A 21383-nucleotide genomic window follows, 5' to 3' on the forward strand; every position below is an offset into this window, starting at 1 on the left:
ATAAGGCTCGTTTAACCCCACAATAATCTGCACAAATATTTTGCTGCCATATTGCACTATTTGTAAACCGCACACGTTGTATCAAGGTCTTTAAGTCAGGACGGCTTTATTAGATTGTTAGTCAATCCAGGTGGACTCGTTACATCCTTACCGACATTGCTATGCAGCTTCAAGGAATTGCATGGTGTTCTGACTTACAACGAATACTGACGCATGTGATATGTGACTTGGCGGGGGTTGAATATCGTACACTCCGAAAGTTATGAAGAAAATGAAATTTGGTTTCTACATTCAAAATGCAATATTATTTTATAAGATTTTCTACCACACTCCATCGCTGGATTAATTATCTGTAAAAGAAAATCTATATCTACGAGGAGTTAGCATAATTCGTTCGCCGAGAGTAAAAAAACCCCATCTCAAAATTTCATTTAAAAACGTCGTATGTCCTTTGAGATCACTTCGGACATACGAATCATACAATGCTGTTGAACAAAATTCTGAGATGGGATTTTGTTGATCAACCAAACTTTGAGATTAGGTTTTGTTGTACCAAATTCTAAGATAGGATGTTGCTCTCAGCTGCCGAATTGATTCTACAACATATTCGGTGAAAATATGATTTTAATATGGCAATAGCGATAAATTTAACTGTTGATTAGATAAGTACGTAAGCAAGCCAGTCGGTGTTATTAAAAACACCGGCAAATAAGAAATGCTCGTTCTTCGTTTCTAACTCTCATTCCTAACACTTCAAAATCCATTGTAAAATCACACAAAGGAATCTGCAGCAGCAGACCCCGCAGCCTTAATTGTCTGTCATGTTTTCGTCTAACCTCTTTTTACATGCGACCTGATTGCAGGCTTTTAAATTGTTCAGGTTTTAACAGAATATTTAAATTACAAAAAAACATTGAATAATGTTTGGAGCGCACAAAAAATGGATTTCTGTTTCTTTTTTCCCTAAAATTCCAACGACTTCCAATTGGATCGCGTCTCTGGGACCCGAGAGTCAAAATGATATAGTTGAATAGAAATATGAAAGGCATTTACTCGTTTACTTGAACCTTTGGAGTCGACATGTTTGTCAATAAACCTTGGCGTTATATGAGTAAGTCGCTCAATTTTCTATAGTGTGCACTGGGGTGGTTCTTCCTTAGCGTGTTGACGAATTTATCCCAGGCCGCCCCTCAAATCTACTGCAAATAATTCAAAAACAATTCCCTAATTTTTTCCAGATATTTATCTCACCTCTAACCCGTGCTCCGAAGAGGGTAGATTTCCCCATTTATAATACACGTGTTCCGGCCACATTTACCCGGTACATGTTTTTTCGAAATGCAAGTTGCAACGCACTATTCAAACTATCATGGTCGCCGGTTACTGCGGCTCCGAATAATTTCTAGAAATGCGGTATAATTGAATGAAGCTAATTTAAAAACGACAGCTGATTTCAGATTTGACCGCAAAAAAATGAAATATACAAATATTATTTGAAAAGGTACACACATTCCCCGTTAATACAAATAGTATGTTATGCATCTAGGGGAGAAATGCTTCCTTCCCGTGGTGCATAAGATATTTTCTACCGTACATGCATTGAAAACGAGTGAAAAGGCATGTTTGAAATTACAAATCACTTATTGTTAGGTTACGCCAGGCAGCTTACTCGGATACGAATAGTATAACATGGAGGATTCGATAGAGAGGAAAGTTGGAAAAATCATTCAAAGGGGTCCAGGGAGCGAAGACCTCAGATCGAAAAAAAACAAAAAATTGACCCAAAAACGAGTGTTCCTTTCATTTTCCACTGACGCGGATGAAAGCGTGGCTAGGACAATCAAAAGCGCTGCTTCGATTCTTAAACTACCCGTCATGGAAACATCGTACTCAATTGAGTTCTTCGCTAGGGGCAGTACTTTTGAGATTTATTTTATTGCTACGAGAGTTTTTTTCTACCTATGTCGCCAGAGTTTTTCTTACCTGTTGCCAGAGTTACCCGTGGCGAGTTTTTTCCCTGTTTATTATCCCGGACAGGATACTGTGACTTCCATACCGTTTCAGACGTTGGAAAACACGGGGTTTCAAGCACGTGCGGTAGAATAGAGCAATTATGTGCGCTTACACATACCTATTTTATTTTGTGAACTATATGTATGGACAAATGTCTGAATTGTAGTTTTCTGTAAAACTCGTCAGCAGCCGAAGCTACATTTCAGGTATCTGTATTGCTATTTCTGAAAAGATATTCTCAACTAAGATCCTTTTAGAAAAGGTACTATGGACCGTGAATGTAACTCAATTCGTTTGCCGATCTATAGGCGCTGAGCAGCGAGTTTCGAAGAAAACGCCTAGTAAGATGAGACGTGTAGTCACATACCAGTGGATGAGACTCATTTGTAATTGGGAAGAGTAACGCGAATGAGTTATTGGAGAGGCATATTGTTGCAATATATGAGGCAGACGCAATAACAAAGCGATTATTGAATGTGAACACGAACGGAAGATTAACTTGATAAAAAGGTGAATTATTTTAGAGAACGAAATATTGATAATTAAGTGACAATTATTTCCAATCTAGAAGACTCAATAAGGCTTGTATTGTACATGCGTATAATCACACATGTCCAAAGATTGCGAATCGTTCAACAAAAGTGCACGTCTTCAAATTCACTAAATACAAATTTAGTATAATGATGTAATCAATTACATGAAATGATTTGTTTTAATATATAATTGTTCGCATCCCTCAAACAATTTCAATTATACATATCTATTTAATATACTCATAACCATGTTATGCTTAATTCACTATATTCATATTATATGTATATCATACATAGTTACTTTTGATAATATAATTTGGTAATATGATAGAGTTATATAGATAATGGAAGACTTGACAGCATCCTTCGGATGCTTTAAAAGTATTTACCCAACACGCTCGATACTTTTTAGCTTCTTCCACATTTCAGTTCATAAATGTATCAGGTGTATTAGCCCTACACTCTCAGCGCATTCAATTTATCTTATTTTCACTCACATTCGTTCTTTCAGCTCAACTTCTCAGACCATATGTATGTATAGTATTGCAAGATTTAGTGTGAGGCGTCAAAAGTCTTGAAGATAAGTTGGTATTTCATATTCTTAGTAGTATTAGTATAGCAATAGCTGCGTAGTAATAACAACAATAGTCATTATAATTAATAATATGGTAAAAACAAATCAACAGTCAATTGCATATATTATAGATACGTGTCATTTCATTCGTACGTACCTCACGACAAACTGAGCCAACCCTGCAGATAGCAAAAAAACATGTGAAAAATTCGAGACGTCGTCTCCGGATGATCGTACGTCCCGTTTTACGATGTTTAACCCTTAGCGGCCACGTGATTTAACTGATTACCCCACGCTGAAAAACCTAGTTGTACAAGACATATGGGTGTTTTAAGACTTCTAACCGATTGTTTCATGTTTGTCGAAGAGTTCTTCAACATTTCTGATTATTTATATCGCACTTGTCTACTACCGGCAGATGTCGTTACTTGTATCAATTCCAAAGGTTTTAGACCTCCAATTTCACTTGTTCCGAGCCTGGGCTAACCAGTTACCCCGTGTGGCCGCTAAGGGTTGAGAAACATTTTATGATATAAAGACGGCGTGCCACGTCTTTTAGACATCGTACTATAACGAGACATAAAACAACCTGGAAACATTTTCTGGATAATATTTTCTCATGTTCCTTCACTCTGGGGACCCAACGGATCTGTACGCGGGACGAGCAGCTTCTTACAGTGCTAATTCAGTAGGGCCAAAACTGTTCAAAGAGGCACTACTAATTTAGTATATGTATAGATTTGCACAAACATAATCTACAATGTGCGCTTGTGTAAAATACACGCGTGTTCCCTATACCTATACTGGTATGCCCATGACCAAGCCCAAGTCTTCGGAACCAGAAAGCCGAGGGTGGGAAGTCGCTCGATAACCGCTCAGCTTCGGCATAGATTTTGTCCGGTTATACAAATTTTTCGAACCAACGACATAAGTCAAAGCAGAATGGTCGAACTACAACTTGTTATAATTTGAAAACTATGTACACCTCCGACTTTACCAGTCACGCAACTTGAACCAAGTTTTTTTATCAGGCCAAACTAACTGGCACGTCTTCTGTTATAGGTACGTATATACCTATAGGTGTATGTAACATGCCACTATTCCGCATACAATTGGAATTTGTTTGCAATTACGTAATTTATCGTCTACAACATATCTAATGAACATTACGAACAATATTTTTTACACAACTTGGAATTAGTATCTATAAAACAGGCCGTTGAAGAATTCTTCTCTCGGGAACGAATACGTGTGAAGAAAATTAAGTATAAAAAAAAATTCAATGCAATCTTTCAAGAACGATGCAAATTCGGTCTCAAGATGTATTTCTAAGATCGTGAGTTTCGCTTGTTTAAAAAGTCGCTGATCTGAATTTTCTATGCGTCTTGAAAAATACTCTCTTGTGCTTCTAGCCTGGGGAAAAATATATTTTTAATTTCTGTCTTCATGGAATAACAAAGTTTAGCAGAATCAGCTTGGAGAAAAAGACTTGTAGTCTCATGAAATTCCGATAAGCTATTACGTATACAGCTGTATTCGCCGGTTACTGAAAAAAGTGACCTTTGAGCAATAGGGAGCTATTATAATGTAGGTTTCGAATAAAGTCGGCTGCGTTAGTTGCACTTGGATTCGGTAACCAATAAATGACCTTATCCATCAATCCTTCGACGTTCGTATAGGCATTATCGATTTTTTCAAGTTCAAAAAAATTACTATTCATTTAGACGTAAGTGTGCATCGCCAGGACCTATTGGGATTACTCCTTGTACGTACGTGTGTGAGGTACAATTAACGTATCTACATACCTACATTATAATACATTCATCCGTGACAATCGAGTTAAAATCCATTGGTGGCTGTCATATTTCGCTACAACTCTATGATCAATAATTAGTGAAAATTAATATTTGTATAGCTCACCCCGCCGGACTCTGACTTGAGGGTCTCTCATTTAATACCTAGGTAAACACTCGCTACTTAGGTATCTGTCGATATTGGTAAAAATTCTTAACCTCGTATTGTCTGTATAATAGATAATTCAATTTTTTTTTTTTCTTTTTTTTCTCATGTTAACAATAATTATAGTTGCATAGCGGTAATAGTTGTAACTGTACAATATAAATACATACAGGGTGATTCTGGGCGGACGATAGCGCAAAAAGAAAAACGCCTATAGTGTTTCTTGTTTCCGTTTAACTAGCAGTGCGAAAGTGGTTTGTTGCATCGGCAGGAAAAGTCTGCAGTAATTCTACCTATCGTGCAAGACAAACACTGACACTCTTCCAACTTTTATCACCGATTGTTTATACCTACAGCGATCTGCTCTGACAGGGTACTATCAACATTGAGCAGCGTTAACATTGAGCAGCATTGTCATTGAGCAGGTATTATCGATATTAAGTGAAGCGGCATAGCACCACGCAGGCGTTTACCTCGAAACACCCTGTATTATGCTATACATATGTATTATATGTATACCAGATATATGTATATAATATACATGTCATATATGTATGTACCGAACACGTAGATATTGGTGAGGCGGACCCCTCTTAGCCGCTCTGTATAAGCTGTCTACTTGATGATAGCACTGATCGTTCTTGGATGGCCGCATGGGCGCATGCGTCCTTGAAATCCGTTTCACCAAATATTTACAGTATCGCGTTATTCTGATACGTTTCAGCTTTGCAGAACTGATTCATTCGCAAAACATACCTTATTTACGGATATATTATTTCAAGTTTCATCCTTATCGTATAGCAATACTTGTGATAAGTACGTAGATTACAATGTATACAATAACAATTATTGGGCCAAATGCATGAAAAGACGGCAAACGTCCTCGCTCCGTTTTCACGCCTCAATCCACTTCCAGGACACTAAGGAAAATCTGTCGTATCAGTTCAACACGAATTATTCAGACTTTTCATGCCCCGTCGATCAACTTCTATAATCATTTGCTTTCATTTCACTTATACAGCCAAGTTGATAGGTAGCTTTTGTAATCTCACTTAAATTTCTATGCACATACGAAGCAAAGTCTCGACTCGCGTCTAATTGTAAATAAAACTACCGAGATGGGTGGGCGATTCCCATACGTTTGTGTAATATGAGGTACTGATGCAGGTCTTGGAATACAAGGAATATACAGGTGTGAGGTGATTCATACAAATTTTCGCGCTATCACGTAGGAACTAAGATATTTTCTTTAACCAGGTTTGGGTCGACTATCCGATTCTTTTCAAATCATTCGCATATCACGGTTTTTGTAAAAAAAATACAAAAAAAAAAAAAATACTTGGCGAACACCGTTTAACCTTAAAGGGGTAAACTCGGAAGGTTGACACGGTCAACCCCACTCCATTTAATCTCGACTAGCCTTCGTTTTCCTAGCTTTGTTGACCTGCTGAACCGTACAGAGTAATTATATGCTTTACTCGTGCCGTTGATGTTCCGCATTGAATTGCGATGTATTGTGGTAGATATATATTGCGGTCAATATGATTATATCTGTCATTGTCATAATCGATCAGGTACTATATACCTTGCCCTTAGAGTAAACTGAAACATATACTACATACAATTTACTTATGCCATCCACATCTGATTCCGATAGCGTTTAGGAAAATCTGCTATGGTTGTGCGTTTGGAAAAACCCATTCAACTTATAACCTTATGTCTATAATGCTTTATCACGGTTTCCACTTTAACGCAGAAATTTGAGTATAATCCATTTCTCCGACACCGATTTACGTATGATAACTAAGTTGAGTCATTCTTGAGTTGAATAAAATCCTTTGAATAGTCAAAATGGATATACAATCTACGCGTCGTATATTTCTGTGGGTTGGTGTCTTGATGTAATAATCAGTATTTTCTGTAGGTAACTGATATTACAAGTGCCCAGCCGATTGTTGAGTACGATACTTCAAAATTCAATGCCTTGTCTTATACCTGACTTATACTGTTGTGATCTTATTGAGTTATCACGCGACGAATTCACAGTCCAAAGTAATGACAGTCATCGACGTGTTAACTATTTACATTCATGGCTGACTTCCATTCGTCATAAGTAACTTTTTGAAAAATCCTCACACGTGTCCAATACCTTGGGGTAGTTTATTTCATCCAAACTCGATCAGAGATTCTCCCTACCTTTCTTGCAAAATTACACTGAAATTTTTCTTTTCTTCGCGAAATATTATTATAACAGAAGAAGAAAATTAATAAAAGCATTTTTGTATAAAAAAATCAGTGTAATTTGACCTTTTATGTGTAGGTGTAATGATTTTATCGGTCTGACAGTTCGAATATTATTGAAAGTTCACAATAATTCAGAAAGAAATAGTTCAAAATTGAAAATAAGAGCGGAACCAAAAAAAAAAAAAAAAATGTAATACTCAGGCGGATGAGGGAAAAAGTATGTGTGAGGGAAAAATCATATGCTACTTTCCTCCCGCTTGTGTGGTCAAGAAGTGAACCATTATCGTTGAGTAGGGAATAAAAAACTTTACAACGTTCGTTCGAAGCACTAATTCGGTACCTACTTTTATGATGAATCTAGGGTAAATGACCCTCACAACTCTTCACGCGCGACGGCAGTTTGAGAGATATCAATTAAGGCAAGTGGACCAGTCTTTGACACGTTTGGACCCAATTATTGACCCTTTTATTTTTCAAAATTATAAATTTACGGCACGGATTGTGAATTTGTCGATGGCTAAAACTAACTGCTAGGGGATTAGGCACTAAGAATTTATTTTTTGCTAATATTAGAACCAAGGATCAAACAGATACAACCAAAGAAGGTCAATAATTGGGACAGAGTCGGCAACAGGTACACTTACCTTACTCGACCGCCAGCAGAATCGTCTTATGTCAGTAAATTTGATTTTCGACCTTATTTCAAGCCGAAATATTTTGTATAACAATAACGCAGAAAACTTTGCTCCTAAAGTATTGCGAGTAACGTGACTAACGCAGTACAAAAGAAAAAAAAAAAAAAAGAAACAAACCACCAACTTCGGTTAGACAATGGCAAATATTCACTACTTTGAGCTGTAAGGCGATATTATTGTAAAATTGCGATTTGCAATTGCTGAAGTGTTTTGTTATACATAATTTATCCGTACATTATACTTTAACAATTATACACAGGTTACATTGGCTAGTTTCTAAACATTCAACATTATCTTCGACTTGATCAGTTACGAAGTTTTAACCAGAAAAACTTGGTCATTTTCACTCAATTTATACTGATCCATTTATATTTGGCCATTAATTTATTGTCTATTATGTACATAATATATTATTCGCGTATAGTTCTTTCTGTAATATCGGATAAGTAACGTTATAGGATCGCATGATATCGGACATTTTTAATTTGTTGTTGTTCGTGACGCCTAGTAATCAAAAAATATTTTTCTGTTTCAGAAATTACATTGGGAATGCATGAATATTATTCATCGTTGTTCTATCCTTTGGCAATTCACTATGATATAAAAACTCGCACACTTCGATATCGATCGACGAGTTTTACTTCACTAGGTCATAATTACTGTAAGGATCGATTATTATACAATCAGCCGTATGACATCGCCGTAACCGATATACCTAATCTGGTGAATTTGTATCAAAACGGTTTACAAGCATAAATATAATAGACTCAAATCTCTGAATTTATGTTACCCAATTACTATCCGCTGTTGCGTTGAAAAGATCGTCTCTAACTCCATTCTCTGATAAATCGAAACCACACGTAATCCATAGAATTCACGTGCGTGCCGAAAGCTTCACCTTCGCAATCAGTGAATTTTCTTGAATTTGCGTATATCTACACCGCATGACGTCAGTATTAATTCTTCGTATTCGTATGGCAAACTTCCGACAAAAATACGTATTGTTTATCAGACCGAAGCATCAGAAGACCTCATACCCAATTCTAATTCGCAGGGTGTGTTTGCAGCAAAGCAAAGTTATCCGGATGCACCAAGTACCTGTGGCGTTCCAACTATCAAATCACGGGTATAGTGAGATAGTCAACACAGGTATAGTTGACGGACATTTGCAACATTTCTACGACACGGCTATAATATACCGTTACAGGGTATAGAAGCTGTTGATAATGATTGTTAGATGATAGTTCTCCTACAAAGGAATTTCCGCGTTGGGGTAATAATTGATAACGCAAACGATGATTGTGTGAAAACCTCCCGAAACTTATTATAAAAATATCATGTATAGCTCTTCACGCACAGAAGCATAATTGAAACGTATGGTCCGTACCTGCAAGCCAACTCCAAAATCAGCGCGCAGGAGGACGCAGAGAACGATCTACGGTCCATGTCGAGGCTAGTAATTAACATCACGGCCGCAACTCAGGTGATTCTCGCGATTTTACCTAATTTCTTATTGCGAACACGCCATCTTTGCTTTTTTTCTGATCACGCGGTTAGCGGAGATTGGTCATCCACCGTACTCTTAAAATGTTCCTAAAGATATGAAATACTTTCGCGATACTCGCTTGCGTATATCTTGCGGATTGTCGAAAAATTGCATTGCACGACACCTCGGGATTGGATAAGAAATTTTATCGACTGCCTTTAACAGCTAGATATAGTCCAGGAAGAGAGACCTGCCCGCGCAAATGCAGACCATGCAGTTTCCCAATGAGATTCCGGTATTGTACGATAACTATGATACGAGTATAATTATATTACAAAAATTTATCTGCTACAAGAATGACAATGACGATCACGATTCTTGTAATAATGATTATCATACTTATACATCGCAGCGAATGGATACAGGGACGTTTATTGTCCTACCAAGGGATATGTCAAGATTATATTATATTATAATGATTTAGAGTGATTCATAAAAGTTCCGGCAACAAATATTTATCTAATAACAATAAATCTCGAAATGAACAAAATAGAATGTTTTCATTGCCTAGCAATATATATATATGTATATGTATATATTTGTGTGTGTTGTGTGTGTGTGTGTGTATATATATATATATATATATATATATATATATATATATATATATATATATGTATATATATAATATCTCATAATTGCATATTATACCTATTAAGTGTAAATGTATTTAATTACCCTCATATTACAATGAAATTAATTGAAATACTCGCAATGATTAGATAGTTAACAATTGTCGAAGAAATTGGACCGCACGTCAAATTTAAACGTAATACGGAACTAAGCACCGGTAATTAACGTAATATACGTAAACGCGGTAGCATTACCGTACGTAGCAACTCTCATCTCTATTGTTACGCGTCTATAGCTCCTAGGAATTTCCAAATCAATACAATCTATTGCAGGAAACGGTCATTCGAAGTGAAAACTGTTCCACCGTTCGTATCAATCGATGTAAGCGTTGCTTATAACTGTAATCGCATCTGCCTCCCATGCGGCCCAATTGTGTGCACGATATTTCAATCGATAATAGAATCACAACATAGATATATATATATATATATATATATATATATATATATATATATATATATATAAGTATATACACATGTATGTATACCTATAATGTATAATACTATATCATTCGGATCAGTTCCTCAGCGATCAGTATAATTCCTTTCTCTCTGCGTTCCCCTCATACACGCAGCATACACACGCACGCACGCGCGCCAATCTACACCATATTTCGTGCAGATGAGATTTATATTTATAGGTGCGTATTGCCAACCGTGACTACTACCCACCCGTGGCGTTCACGACGCATGCTCCAAAATAATCGGCAATAGTGTCCGGGCGTATGCCGTATATATATATGCGTATCTTATACAATACACATATACATATATATATTGTATAAGGTACGCATCGCACGCATGTAGACAATTCTTCTAGGGTCGAGGTACAGGGGTAATATAGGTATACACGTACAGCACGGCAACGTTTCTCATGTGTTAATTAATAATATGATCGCCAGAATCATTAGGTACACCGCGAGGCATTCGAATTTAAGGTGCTGGCGTTATATAAATAACCGGACATGTAATATCCACTGTCCTACGTGTTACACGTATACATATATGTGGTATACTGTATACTTGCCCCCCGTCCCGAACCAGGTATACTATTATTATAAATTATTGTACGATAAGGTGGAAAAATCACGTCAGTTGAGACGTTGCAGTTGTGAGGAGGATTGTAACGACGGCCAGAGTCGTCACACTGATGTCGACGCGGTTTGATCCTCCGCACTGTTTAATTTCCATCTCCTCGGGGTGATAATTTATACATTTCGGTGGTCTGTGTCGGTAGAGGCGTTCTCTCCTCGCGGTACACGCCTCTGGTTCGGTAAGTGCCTCTATCGGCTCTATACTGAGCAGTTTGCTTCCGCAGGGGCACGTAGTGTCGACCACCAGAAGGATCAAATTCGTATGTTGAATCTTCTGCACACTGAACGGTCTAGAATGGAATGGAAATGCGAGGAGCACGATGAGCGCCATCATTCATTTGCTGACATGCAGCACTTATCTCCATTCAAGATTTTTACTTTCGGCTTGGGGTGAAAATTAAAATCTGGTTCGAGTCAATTTTTCCCTCCCATCGGTTAACGTAATCAGTGTATTCAATTTCATTGATTATACAAAACTAAAAGTCGAAGGGATCAATCCTCACGCGAATCCAAGTAAGTCTGTCGTTGTCAAATGACACCTGGAAGGTAGTAGAAATGCCCGATTTCGACGCTATGTTTAAAGTGACGATTGACAAACATAAACCTATATCGTGCATGAGGTGAGTGGAGTCGATACTATACTCATATACAGTGATATACTGCGGTAAAAGGTTGCGGAATCAAGTATCATAAGCCGGGGGATTGAACCAATAGAAATATAATTGACAACGAAATAAGTAAATGTGCAAGTAATACTTATACGATACCTTTCGCACCCGCTCTCGTCGCAATTGGTCAACTTCCCCTTGAGCGGATTACTCAGGCCGCTGGTATTCAATCGTTCCGGTTGCAGTATGTAAAGCTCGGTCTTCTTCTCGCAAGCACGAATCCTTCGCCCTGCGGAATAACTCGCGTGAGTCGCGTGGGTCGCCGGGGGCACCGCCGGAGCCGGAGCCGGAGCAGGAGCGGGTCCTGCAGCCGGAGGCGCCGGAAGTTCCTCCGTCTCAGGTGCGGTTTCCTGAGTGTATTTAGGTTGATACGACTCGACGTGGTTCGTATCGTAGTCCGTATAGGCGGGTTCGTCTGAAAAATTTCACGTTCCAAAAATTCTTACTACACGTTCGGTCGTTATCGCTATCACAGAGAGATTTGATTGAATAACCAATTGCTTAATTACTACGCCTTGGTACCTACGAATTACCTCAGAACGAGGCGAATAATAGAGGTACAAGGAATACAATATACCTAATGGTAATAAAACTATAAAATAATAGTTGGCTAACATACGGTAAAGTAGAATTAAAGTGGCAATAATGTATCGCGTGTCATATAATGGTATTATGAGGACGTCCGCGCCATTATACGCCCTTTTACCACGCGTAAAGTAGAAAAAGCGTATTTTCCCCTCTTTGTATGTATGCGAAAAATATGAGGATACATTTAAAAACGTTGAAATCGGCAAATCGATCGATTAACGATAAAATATCTTGTCGGTTAAGCCCTTTCATCGCGAACTTTATGGAAAAGTAGCAGAAATACCCGGCGTCACCCGGTTTATAATTTTTTCTTTAATCGTTAAATTGAAATACATGGAAAATTCTGATGAAGAAAAAATATCGCATTCACAGAGGAAGGAGCGTCCATAAATTACGAAATCGAAACTCGAGGGTTTTCGACCCACTCTCCCCGCTTTTTTAATTTTCTGTCAGCTTTAAAGACCCCCGCTCCGGCAAACGACATAAGCATTGCCCCCCCCCCCCCCCCCCCGCCCTCACTCCCCCCATCCGCACATGAACCTAGACTCCCTTTGTTACCGGGAAGAAATAATCACGCGCAGTATTCATTTTTATTCGTGAATTTCACTTTTTGCCAGACGATCCCAGAGACCCGCGTAGGATGCCCGTTCGCGCGTGTTTGCCCGCGGGACCGGCAGCATTACAGATCTGGCTCCGCTTCTCCCACTTAAACCACATTCCCCCCTGTCAATATCATCTTACCCCCACTACCGGCGATCAGAGTGGTGGGGCAACGGTGAGTCTGACAATGAGCGCGATAGTTCAAGGAGTAGAGAACGCGTAAGACGTTCATTGATTATTAACTCAAACTTTTACGTAGAAAATTGAATATAACATAGCCTGTGACACTTCCGTAATCATGAGGAACATTTTAAACAAAGTTTCATAAAACTCCGTCAAATAGATTTTAAGTTAAATCTGTAAAAACGTCCGTACAAAGAATTTTACAAGTACATTGGTATACGTTATGGAAAATAATCACTTTCACTAATGGTGTAAGGTCACATGTGCTCAGTTACGAGCTTGTGAGTCCTTTCGGTCACTTACCATCCGGCTCTGTTTCTTCGGCGTGAGTCCACTGCACGGGTCCCCATAATCCGTAAAGATTCATCCGGACGGCGAAACTCCAGAATAAACCACCAATCGATGCTAACGTTTTGACGATCGAGTTCGAAATGGTTCTTACAGCAGCTGAATAATGTGACCGTTGAGGAAGACAAGCTCCCTGGTAGTCAACGACCGTTATGTTTCTGTTCGAATCAGAGAAAGCGGAAGCGTTGTGAATGCTGGATACCATCCCAAGGCAATTGCATCAAAGCCATGCACTCAAGTCACCGACGAATGTTGACGAAATTGCGTCAATTAGCAAGAGTACAATCACTCGCTGTCATTCCGAGAAATAGAATTTAAACTAAAAAACTGTACGGATTTACAAATTCTAATGTATCGAGCCGGAGACAATCGTTATTAACACTCGTATTGAGCAGAAAAAAGAGACGCGTCGAACTGTGAATATTCTGATACCTTGCCTCGATTCGAATCCAATTCTTTCTTTTGAACGGCGCGATCGCACCATGTATCGAACGGCTAATACTCAAGCTCATGCAATTGACAATCGGAAAATACGTAATAGATATAGCGTTCAACGATTTAAAAAATTGCGAAACATATATGCTTGAATATGGAAAATGAAATTATAGGTTGACTATAAGCGCAGTTTCACGATATTCCGTAAACATCTGGGCGCTGACCGCGTCCGGATAATCCTTAACTTAGGCGCATGACTCTGAAGCATAGTAATAATACCACGTGTTGTCTAGTGTGGCGAACGATCATAATTTAATCCTTGGTTCACCTGTAAATTCTATCTTGAACCAGAGAGTCCATGATTGTTCCGTCAATTTCACCGAAGAATTTCCCAGTGTGCTCGTGCCTTTCGCTTATAATAATAAAACCATTGTTGTCTAGGATATAACAGTCCAGTTCTTCAGACGCGCAAGTTTTTTTGCACTCCGTCATTGCTGTACACTGCGGATTGTAAAACGATTCGTGTATTATAAGTGCCCGTAATTTTATTCTTACACGACTTTAATGAATGACGATGGCCGAGTTCAAATGAAATCGATCCGCTCCTTCCAAGATATCGGAAGGATTTTTTATTTCACAGTCGTCGCTAAAATTTGCGCCCTGATTTCTCTTGATGAATGAAAATATAGGTATGAATTTAGGCAAATTGCACGTAAGTATGCGAGGAGTGGTTATGGATCTTTGCGAAAGGCTGGTTCTAGCCGTGCGCTTAGTTTCTTTGTTTTACTGGTAAAATATTTATTGCATGCGGAAAAAATATGAACATTTGTTTGCTGATTGGAAAAAATGTTTTGCAAGTGAATTGAACATTTCGACAGAGAAACAGAAGGATTATTATCAGATCCAAATTCAACTGAAATACTTCATTGTGATCTACCATGAACTATTTTTTGTTATTGTAAAGTCGGTACCGCGTAGGGCTTGGAATCAGAATAAGTCTTTTGGTTGGGTGAAAAACAATAAAATTTGAAGAGAAGTTAGATACGCCGCTAGTGAAATATACAGGTCAAATTACAGCGTACTCACCGTCGACGTGATATTGATAAAGTGAGATGCCAGCGATGAATGTAGGAACTGGAGACCGACCACTGCCGCAGGAGCCCTGTGGCCCTTTCGTTCAACGAATACAGCGTGCGTTGCGGTTACCAATGATTTTGCACCGTCGGCTGCCGGATACAAAATAGAAAAATTCGATTTATCGAGTTGGAAGCGTGCCCTAAGCCGGTTTCGTTGGCATTTGATTCGCGGGGTTTGTTCATTATTGCTTCAATAAGTGTTTCTTTTTGTCCTCCTAACGAGCGAAACATGCGAATGCCTACCTACGTTGGGTCAATCGTTCGATACTTCTCACCACAGAGAACTAATTCGCCACGCGAATAAAAAGACCGGATTTTTGTTAAACCCTACCGACAAACAAATCCTTGGCCACCTCTATCGTCGGCGGGATAAAGAGTGGCTTTGGTTATTGAAAAATTGATCAACTTAAAAATTTGTTGCATGGTGTTTCCGCCATTACGTGCATAGCTGTAGTATATCAACCAGTTGCGCCTGAGTAATGTACGGTATATCATTTCAGCTTGTATGCAGTTCGTACATGTTCGTTACGGAATATACCTATAGTATATGTATAATCAAGGTAGTATACGATGAAGAAAAGTAGGTACTTAATTGACTCACCGGCGTTGAAGGGCACACTGAACACAAAACTTTCCGGTTCGACGGAGTGCTGGTCGACGGCTCGCTTATACCAGGAGGAATCCATAGCCCTCCTGTGGACGTCGCCAAAGTGTCTGCGGATCACGGGAAAGTGATGATAAACTTATCCGGCAAAGCTCCGAATCGCTTATAAAGGAGAGTTTTTACCGCGTTTGCCCCATGGACAGCGTATAGGCATGTATAATATATCAGGTATAGTTACGGTTCGTTTGTAGCTTCGACTGCCGGAACATCCTCCTGTGACGGATGCTCGTGCCATCGGAGCAGTCCGCTACGGGTGGCGATAAAGCTGCGCGTTACTCCGAACATACCTTTTCCTTGGCTGCAAAACAAGAAAACACCGTCAGAAATAAACATTCACATCACCTTGAGGATAAAACGTGTCGACGTAACCCTGAACGGGGTTTTATTTTATACGAGTATAATTAGCATCAAGTATTATTACGGACTCGATGTGATAATATAAGTCAATTTTAATGGTGAATCGGTGTGCCGGTAAAAATAAATTTCTCTGCAACGGGTACATCGTTGCTTGGAGACATTCCAGAAACCACCGCATAAGTACACGCTTAAACTCTGACCCGCGCGTACCCTTTCACTGACCACTAATTACAAAATTCCTTATTATTATGGGAAGTGGTATTTATTGGCAAAATTCACTTGCATACTCATTCGCAATTGAAGGAAAAATTCAACTGAAATTCGGAGTATCGTATCAACAGATAAATATCGCAATTCCATGCATCCGGATGAGAGGTCAACAATATTCGTATAACGTATCACCAAAATTACCCACTCCTTGTCCTCGGGTATGCTGCTTGTTAAACAATTGTCAGATGCATCGGAATATCATACCAATTCCGGATACGGGCCAGAAAATATTTTCTTGTATGGAATATAGAAGAGCACCGATTCGCCTCAGTCCACTTTACACACAGACGCATCGTACTATTCAATACGGACTTATTTTACGCATGCATACTATTCGATATGACAACATTCCGCAGGGCTTTTCTCTGAAACAAACACCATCTTCTACACGGTATTATTCACCAAAGGTATCGGTCGACGCGAATGATATTTGATACGACGCGATGTTATTCTACTAGTACGCGATTGCACGTACGTACATATGTTGTATTCCCAATATTCTGCAGGGCATATATTTCTCTCCGATTTTTCAGAAACGAAAGATAATTTCACGGTGTTCGTGTTCAGGAACAACTGTTTGATAAAAGGCAATTTTGCTTTCTTCACAAGCTTATTGCAACACTTGTGTGACGGAAGCAATGTCGTCGAAAACAAAAAGAAATAAGAAAAACTCGTACATTGATGAAATACGTTGTTCCTGTTTGGAGAAATATCGGATAAGGTGACGCATCGATTCAAAAATTGATCCAGACGTCCGGATGAATTTTATTTTTTTTTCTGGAAAATAATACCCGTGTTGAATAACACATACGTATACTATAAGTTATATCGAATAATATCCGAGCCGGATAATGTCGTGTCGAACAACACTGCTTGCCGTGATCTTGTGTGCAAAATGGACTGACAATGAGGCGGAAAGGTACCTTTTCTGGAGTGATACGTCAAAAGCGCTACGTGTGGGATCAGTTTGTCCAGACCTATAAACCATTTCTGAGTCAATCCCGACCCTGTTTCGAAATTAACGAGCAGTACTTTCATCAATATTATGTCCTAATGTAGCTAGTCTCAATAACTCGGTCACTTTACGCGATGAGGCAATGAAATTTTCATTGTATAAATAAATATTACCTTCCATTATACGTAACAGGGTGTCCAGCGACCGGGAATTCCTGGAAAACCGGGAACTCGAAAGTGACCTTGAAAATGCGGAAAATATACGGGAATTTTTTCGTCAAATTGAACTTGCGTGAATTTTCGTCCCAGGTCTGATAATTATAATGAGAGCCCTTACTTAAATCATGTCGCATTAAAATCATATCTTCGAAATATTATATAATAACTCACCTAGTTATATTATTAATAAATATAAGCTATGTAAGAGTTTTTCCTTTTTTTTCGCGTCAATTTCCTCGCCACATCTCATATGCCTACAACTGCCATAGATGCATGTCTTAAGCAGGGCATAGGGATGCTCAACTTATTTTTACGGGAAATCCAACTGATTCGGATATTTATGTTCATCGACGAGCATATTATTTACAATAAGTATCCGGCGTACTTAAAGATTACTATTTAAAACAACTAATGTTCATTAGTTATACAGCTGAAAGTGATATAATGAATTTCCGGGAATTTTTATAAAATGATCGGAAAATTATGGGAATTTTCAAGTCCCGTGTTGCTGGACACCCTGTAACTACCCCTGCAATGTATTAGTATTGATTTCTTCGTGGTAATAAACCCGGGCGGATTTTTGAAAATCATCGTGGCATAAGGCGCGATGTCCGATAGTAAATATTCACGATACAAGAAGAATATTAAGTTTCCGGGTGGCTGACCTCGTCGCGATATCACAGTGATCAAAAGAAAAGAGCTCAGGGCATTGGGATTCAAATTTCAATCAGCAGAGCATCTGATAGACGGAATGGGCGCGGCAGTTACCCTGCAATACCTTACTAGTTCGTATCTTGAGAAGATAACAGGTGTAATTCACACCATTTGTAAACATGCCGCTCATCCAACAGTGGCATCGATATTGCATATATATGTGAGTTAGCCACATAAGTATATCGTAGATTTTCTCAAATTTCACTCGATACGAAATAGCTTTGGCGACTGCATAATTGAGCAGCCGTATAAGGTTTCGTTGCCCGGGTGTGCATATTATATGGGTACAGTTACGCTTTGCAAGTCAGGTTAACATTCCTTAAACACTTATTCGTACATTCTTGCAAGTTATCAAATGTATGAAATCCTTCCATTTCTATAAAGATCGGGTACGATCTTTACAAACCAATTAACAAAACACTTCTGTTGGTAACCCGTTGCAGTTGCACACCATTTACGCCCACACGTTAATATCATACGTTCTGATAAGTTATACATACACACATATGCACGTATACCATCCGAGTATACGTATACTTTATTTGTATGCATACACTACATATACAAATGTTAACGAAATCCAGTATTTCAATGACTGGTATATTCAGATAGGAAGGTGCACAAATTTTAATCATATAATCGTGTGTAATAAATTACCTGTGCAGTAGAGCCATCAGTATGGCAATTGGGCTAGCGGTGGAGACACAAATAAAAATGTAATAATAATAACAACAACAACAACAACAACAACAACTGCGGCAGCAACAACAGAATCAGTAATTATGGTGATGATGATTATGATGATGATGGTGGTGGTGGCGGCGATAGTAGGTGTAATGCGACGATGATGGTATAATTGGTATAATAATATTGATGACGATTTTGAGTGAAAAATTCAGTGAGGGCAATAGTATCGTAATGAGAATAGTGATGACGATGAAATCTTGGATGAAACCTTCGATCCAAACGAATGTTCAAAGAAAATGATGAATTATGAAATTATGAAACATTCATATCGGCATAATGTGTTGTGCAGTGGTGCATTTACAAGCTCTTTCCAACATACAGTTCGCCCGATTCCGAATTCACTACTCAATCCTCCATAGATTTTATTACGATACTTTGTGTTAATAATGGATAAGATATTGAAAATTTTTCTCGGTAATCATAAATTTCAATTACGGTCAACCCTTTGCAAAACTTGCATCTCCAATTATTATGATTAGCGTAAAAATGTACTAATTTAACGTTCAAATTTCCATGGAAAATAGCGAATGATTCCACGAGGCGTCGATTCGAATTCTGGAGTGGTTTTCCGAAAACAATTTTCAAACAAAATTTCAATTGTTAAAACCAAACAACAAATAACATATGTATACGATATGAGTTAGTCCACGTCAGGCAGAACGTGATTGGGTCGCTTACGCCAAGTTATTTGATTATTATAAATCGCTTTCGGTATATTCTTTCAGGTCTTCGGACAGGACTCGAATGTGATCGGATTATCGTCAAATCACTCGTGACCATGAATAAGTATATTCAGTAGAGATAAGCACAATCATATTTTTGTCACGAAATTGTTGTCGGTTGCAATGCATGTGAGTATACATTTTTTTTTTTCTTAATTTCCCTTGCAATAAATTCAATTCGATTTGTTAAACTTTCTCAAAAAAATTTATTCTCGGATCCAGAGAAATATTTTTTGATTGATTGAACAAGTAATCGCAAAGACAATTTGCATTTGCAAGTGGTAACTCGTGTATCTGAATAAACAAAAAATGTCATTCCCCTACACGGTTGATCACCATATTTGGCATGGTCGAACATATTTTTTCATACGTAATACAAAACATTCGTCCAGCAGGTACCTGGAACCGTAGAACGACCCTTGTTTAAAATAAAAATGATGTTAGATTCATATGAGTGACGGTAATTATATGAACACCGCTTTTAATAAACGGAAATAAAAATTATGGGGTTTGTGGGATTTGACAAGTTCAAAGAACATACGTGAATGTCACTTCGACATATTGAAAAATGATTCTCACCGAAATCCTTATAATTTCTACCGCAAGAAAGTTCCATCCATATAATTACTGTCATGCGTGCGAATCCAAAATAACTTTTTTTTCCACTTACAGATCATTTGAACAACAATATGCATATCATATTTCTGTTCTGCTAAGCGTGGAATAACTCAAAATTAAAGTCGGTCGAACAGCGAATCGAAAATTCTAATATCGTATTGAGTGCCAGTGCATGAGGTGCGGAAAAATTGTCGTAACTGGAAACAGTATGGCATCCGCATTATGTGCGATGAGGGTGACGTACCTTTGCTTATCATCTTTACGCATAGAATGTGTACTTTTTCTATCAAACTCATCGGTTACCAAAGCGTCCAGCACCAACGACTGCACCAAAGTCTTGTCACCTGAAACCAGCAGTAATTATACGTATAAGTAGGTATAACATGCGCAACAATTCAATTGCACAGACCGGCCTAATAGATGTGTAGAGAATTAAACATGTAATTTCATCGCCAATAATAAATCGTGCTCGCTTCCAGAACTATTACTCGACGTGTTCTACATACGCACGGTAGTGATAGGGTTGATACGACGAAGGGACATACACCAACACGATCTCTCGTTGGTATAACGCTCACTGAGATTTTACCAAATCGGAATAATGTTACTCGGTGATAATACTCACAATAGTACGAATCCTTGTCCGGCTTACTCGCTTGTCTATGATGCGAGCTGGGGCTTCTGGGTCTCAACGACATCCATTTCCAACCAGGACGGCGAGTCCGGTCTAAGAAATGAAAAACCCTATCCTCGGGGCTGGCGAACCATTTGTTCGACCCTGAGTTATATTCGCAGTAAACCCAGTCGGGGTGTACCTTCCAGTTATTCCCCTTGAAAAAGTCGGTAACTGAAATGTTGATCAGATAATAA

At 38.6% G+C, this 21383-nt stretch overlaps 1 protein-coding gene across 2 annotated transcripts in view; it reads right to left on the bottom strand.

The window, feature by feature from the left end:
• Positions 1–10165: 10165 nt before the first annotated feature.
• Positions 10166–21383, bottom strand: part of LOC107216659 (voltage-dependent calcium channel subunit alpha-2/delta-4) — a 30103-nt gene continuing 18885 nt past the window's right edge. Inside the window, exons 15-24 of one of the 2 annotated variants that reach the window (XM_015653916.2) lie at positions 21139–21360; positions 20758–20857; positions 19084–19116; positions 16091–16210; positions 15850–15962; positions 15199–15338; positions 14441–14613; positions 13633–13835; positions 12058–12373; positions 10166–11580 (exon numbers count right to left, since the gene is read on the bottom strand). In XM_015653916.2, the coding sequence (XP_015509402.1) occupies positions 11283–11580; positions 12058–12373; positions 13633–13835; positions 14441–14613; positions 15199–15338; positions 15850–15962; positions 16091–16210; positions 19084–19116; positions 20758–20857; positions 21139–21360 (1718 nt within the window). In that variant the 3' untranslated portion in view covers positions 10166–11282. The remainder of the gene's footprint in view (positions 11581–12057; positions 12374–13632; positions 13836–14440; positions 14614–15198; positions 15339–15849; positions 15963–16090; positions 16211–19083; positions 19117–20757; positions 20858–21138; positions 21361–21383) is intronic. The other variant, XM_046741122.1, reaches the window with a different exon arrangement.

This window comes from Neodiprion lecontei, chromosome 1 (genome assembly GCF_021901455.1).
Source record: "Neodiprion lecontei isolate iyNeoLeco1 chromosome 1, iyNeoLeco1.1, whole genome shotgun sequence".
NCBI lineage: Eukaryota > Metazoa > Arthropoda > Insecta > Hymenoptera > Diprionidae > Neodiprion > Neodiprion lecontei.